We start from the raw sequence: 2,862 nt of genomic DNA, 5'->3' as shown, positions 1-2,862 counted from the left end.
CAACAAGCCCAACGTCTGTTTAGCTGCTAAAAACAAGTTCGGAGCATCGAAGCCGGAGGCCTAGGCAAAAGGTGTTCATGAAAAAAGCTCAAGCTTCAGATCGAGAGGGCGAAGCCTGATGAGGCGTCATTTGAAGAATTTTAGCAAACTTTCACCGCGCTACTATCCTCTATGAGGCGGAAGCCATGCGGGTACTTTTTCCTGGGAGGCGTCGGCGTCGTGGTCCGGTGACGGACGTCGAGTAGGTTAAGCGGTCCCAACGCTTTGCCTTGTTGTACCCACGGTCACAAATTATACTGCCGTGTAGTCCTTTGGATGTGTTAAAGCTGCTAGGCTCTGGCCTATCGACATTCTTGGTTCAGCCAACACAATCTATATGCATACAGGGAGGGATGAGCAACACCACATCAGCGATCATGGCGGAGGCGACAACTCTAGCTTTGGCTGCATCAGTTGCTTCTTTGATCAATCTTCATAACCCAAATTACCAGTCGGATAATCAAGAACTAGTGCCCTTCTTGAACAATACAAAATTTCTCTTCACCATCAAATTGGAGGATCAAAGTACTTACTTAGAAGTTCATCGATTGCAACAAAGAAACCAATACAACATCTTCAAGATTGGGAGGAACCTTAATCACACGCCTCACCCATTAGCTAAGCAAGCTCATGTAGCCATGTCCTCTCTTTCTCCCTCATACTTTATACTATGTTTAATTCCGGCTCATGCCTCTCAGTGTCCCGGGAAGCACCCTCTGCTGTAACTGTAAACTAGGAGTCCTTCAAATAAATTGAGTTTGTTGTTAAAAAAACAAACAGGAGCGGATTTAGGCCAGTAAACCCACATCTTAGATGAGTTGGCCCAAATAAAACCCCTAGTACCCCTTGAAAGCTTAGCCCAAACTCGATCTGGCCCTATGTGTGGCCCAGGCGGCCCAGGCTAAGTGCCTAGGACTAACTCGTTCCATTCAGCCCTCTCAAAAAAAAAACTCGTTCCATTCAGCCCAGCAAAATTCTTCTCTCTCCCATCCCTCGCGTGCGCGCACCACGCAGTCATCCTCTCCCGTAGTCCCGTGGGCCGTGGCGTAGCGGCGATCGGTGTCGGCGGCCGGAGCAGCCAAATCAACCGGTGCGGCGGCCGAATCGACAGGCGCGGCGACCAAATCTACGGTCGGCGGGCGGGAGGCGGTCCGCTGGAGGCCGGATCGGCGATTGGGGACTCGGGAGCGTCGGGCGGCTGTGGGGTTTCGCTGGAGACTTTCGGCGTGGAGCACCGGCCACCGGGGCTGGACAGGCGGGCAGCACTGAAGGACTCAAGGGTGCAGCACGACAGGTCGACAGCACGCAGCGGCCAGCGGGGGGCCACCGGGCAGGCAGCCAGAGATAACATCAGCAGGGGACAGGTAATATAATTCGATACTGCAATATCTATTTCGATCCTAAATTCCTCAATTTTCTTGGACTTGTACAACATTAGAATTGTAGATGAAGAGGACCAAGATATTGAAGTCAATTTTCTATCCTACTCCTATTCCTGCACCTATCTTACAACCAATGCTAAAGCCAACCTTTTATACAAGAACCTAAAACATTAGGCGTAGAAGAACAACCAACAGTCGGGACAGGAGCTGGCAATGTAAAATGAGTGATCGACTAAATGATTCATTTTATCCTTAGCTTTTGTGAATTATCAGTATATGGGATGGGTGGTTCAACCGAGCACCCAAACCCTAACACTAGCTATCTGTATTCGGGTCTGATCTAATTATACAAGTATATACATGTATTATGCTGCCTACTAACTTTGATATTTTTTGGGTGTACGACGTCCACCCTCGGATGTATTTTCACTCAATTGTCTATCTTAGGCTGCAAGCAGAAATGGTATGTTGCTCTGAATTAGAAATAGCTGATTGTTCAGCGTGGATAAATGCTGTTTCTAACCAAATTAAGTTGCAGGACGTTAAAGGTCTTGAGGCGGACAAACTGGAGTGCAGGCTCTATGTAGGGAACCTGGACTTCAGGATATCAGAGTGAGTTACTTGTTTCTTGTATACCTATTTGCATGTTCTTTTCAAGGTTTGTCCTTGTGTTCTGCAAATTAACATTGTTGTGTTAATTTTTCAGGTCTGATGTAATCAAGATGTTTTCCCCCTTTGGAAAGATTACAGCCGAGGATTTCCTGTGGCACACACGCGGTCCAAAGAGAGGCGAACCTCGGGGCTATGCCTTTGTTCAATACACCACTAAAGAGGTAATTGTAGTATACATCTCCTGTGGCAAATGACTGTTGGTTATGGTATTCTCGGTTCTCACCTTTGCCACCTGAAGTAAGCATGCAGGAAGCTCAGTTAGCAAAGGAGAAGATGAATGGAAAGTTAATCTGCGGACGCCCAATGGTAGTTCACCTTGCTAGTGAGAAAAGTTCTCTAGACTCTTCAAGTTCACATAGAGCAGTTAAAGACAAGAAGCTGGCGGGTGGTTCAGGAGGCAAATCACAATATACTGATCGAGCTGCAAAGATAGCTGCTATAAAAAACAAGTTGAAATCTCTGGAGGAAGGGGGATGTAGCACAAAAAAACCAAGACTTAATCCAGACAACTTGACAGGAATCAGGGAACAGTCTCATAAGAAGTTTTGAAGTGAGGACTTTTTTCGTTCTTCGGAACGTTGAGTGCTTGTGCCCTCTCATACTGGTGACACTTCTAAAGCTGCTACTATTCTATAATTTTAGCTTTAGTTAGTTAGTCAAGTCACAAGTGTAGCGTTTCCACAGTGCATCAAATATGTACAATAGTTTGTACCAATCATCTTTTTTTCCTGAATGAATTGTCCTTTTGATGGGGGAATCATTGTGACTA

The 2,862-nt window shown here is 46.3% G+C and overlaps 1 protein-coding gene across 1 annotated transcript; it reads left to right on the top strand.

The window, feature by feature from the left end:
• Nucleotides 1–994: 994 nt before the first annotated feature.
• On the top strand, nucleotides 995–2,862 carry LOC136493105 (uncharacterized). The gene is made up of 5 exons (XM_066489151.1): nucleotides 995–1,403; nucleotides 1,869–1,884; nucleotides 1,960–2,033; nucleotides 2,128–2,254; nucleotides 2,343–2,862. Exons 2-5 carry the CDS (start codon nucleotides 1,882–1,884, stop codon nucleotides 2,640–2,642), a joined length of 504 nt encoding a protein of 167 aa, XP_066345248.1. The 5' UTR covers nucleotides 995–1,403; nucleotides 1,869–1,881; the 3' UTR covers nucleotides 2,643–2,862.

Source organism: Miscanthus floridulus, chromosome 1 (assembly GCF_019320115.1).
Source record: "Miscanthus floridulus cultivar M001 chromosome 1, ASM1932011v1, whole genome shotgun sequence".
In the NCBI taxonomy this organism is placed as follows: domain Eukaryota; kingdom Viridiplantae; phylum Streptophyta; class Magnoliopsida; order Poales; family Poaceae; genus Miscanthus; species Miscanthus floridulus.
Note: the sequence above shows the minus strand (reverse complement) of the source record. Positions and strands in the feature narration are given on the sequence as shown.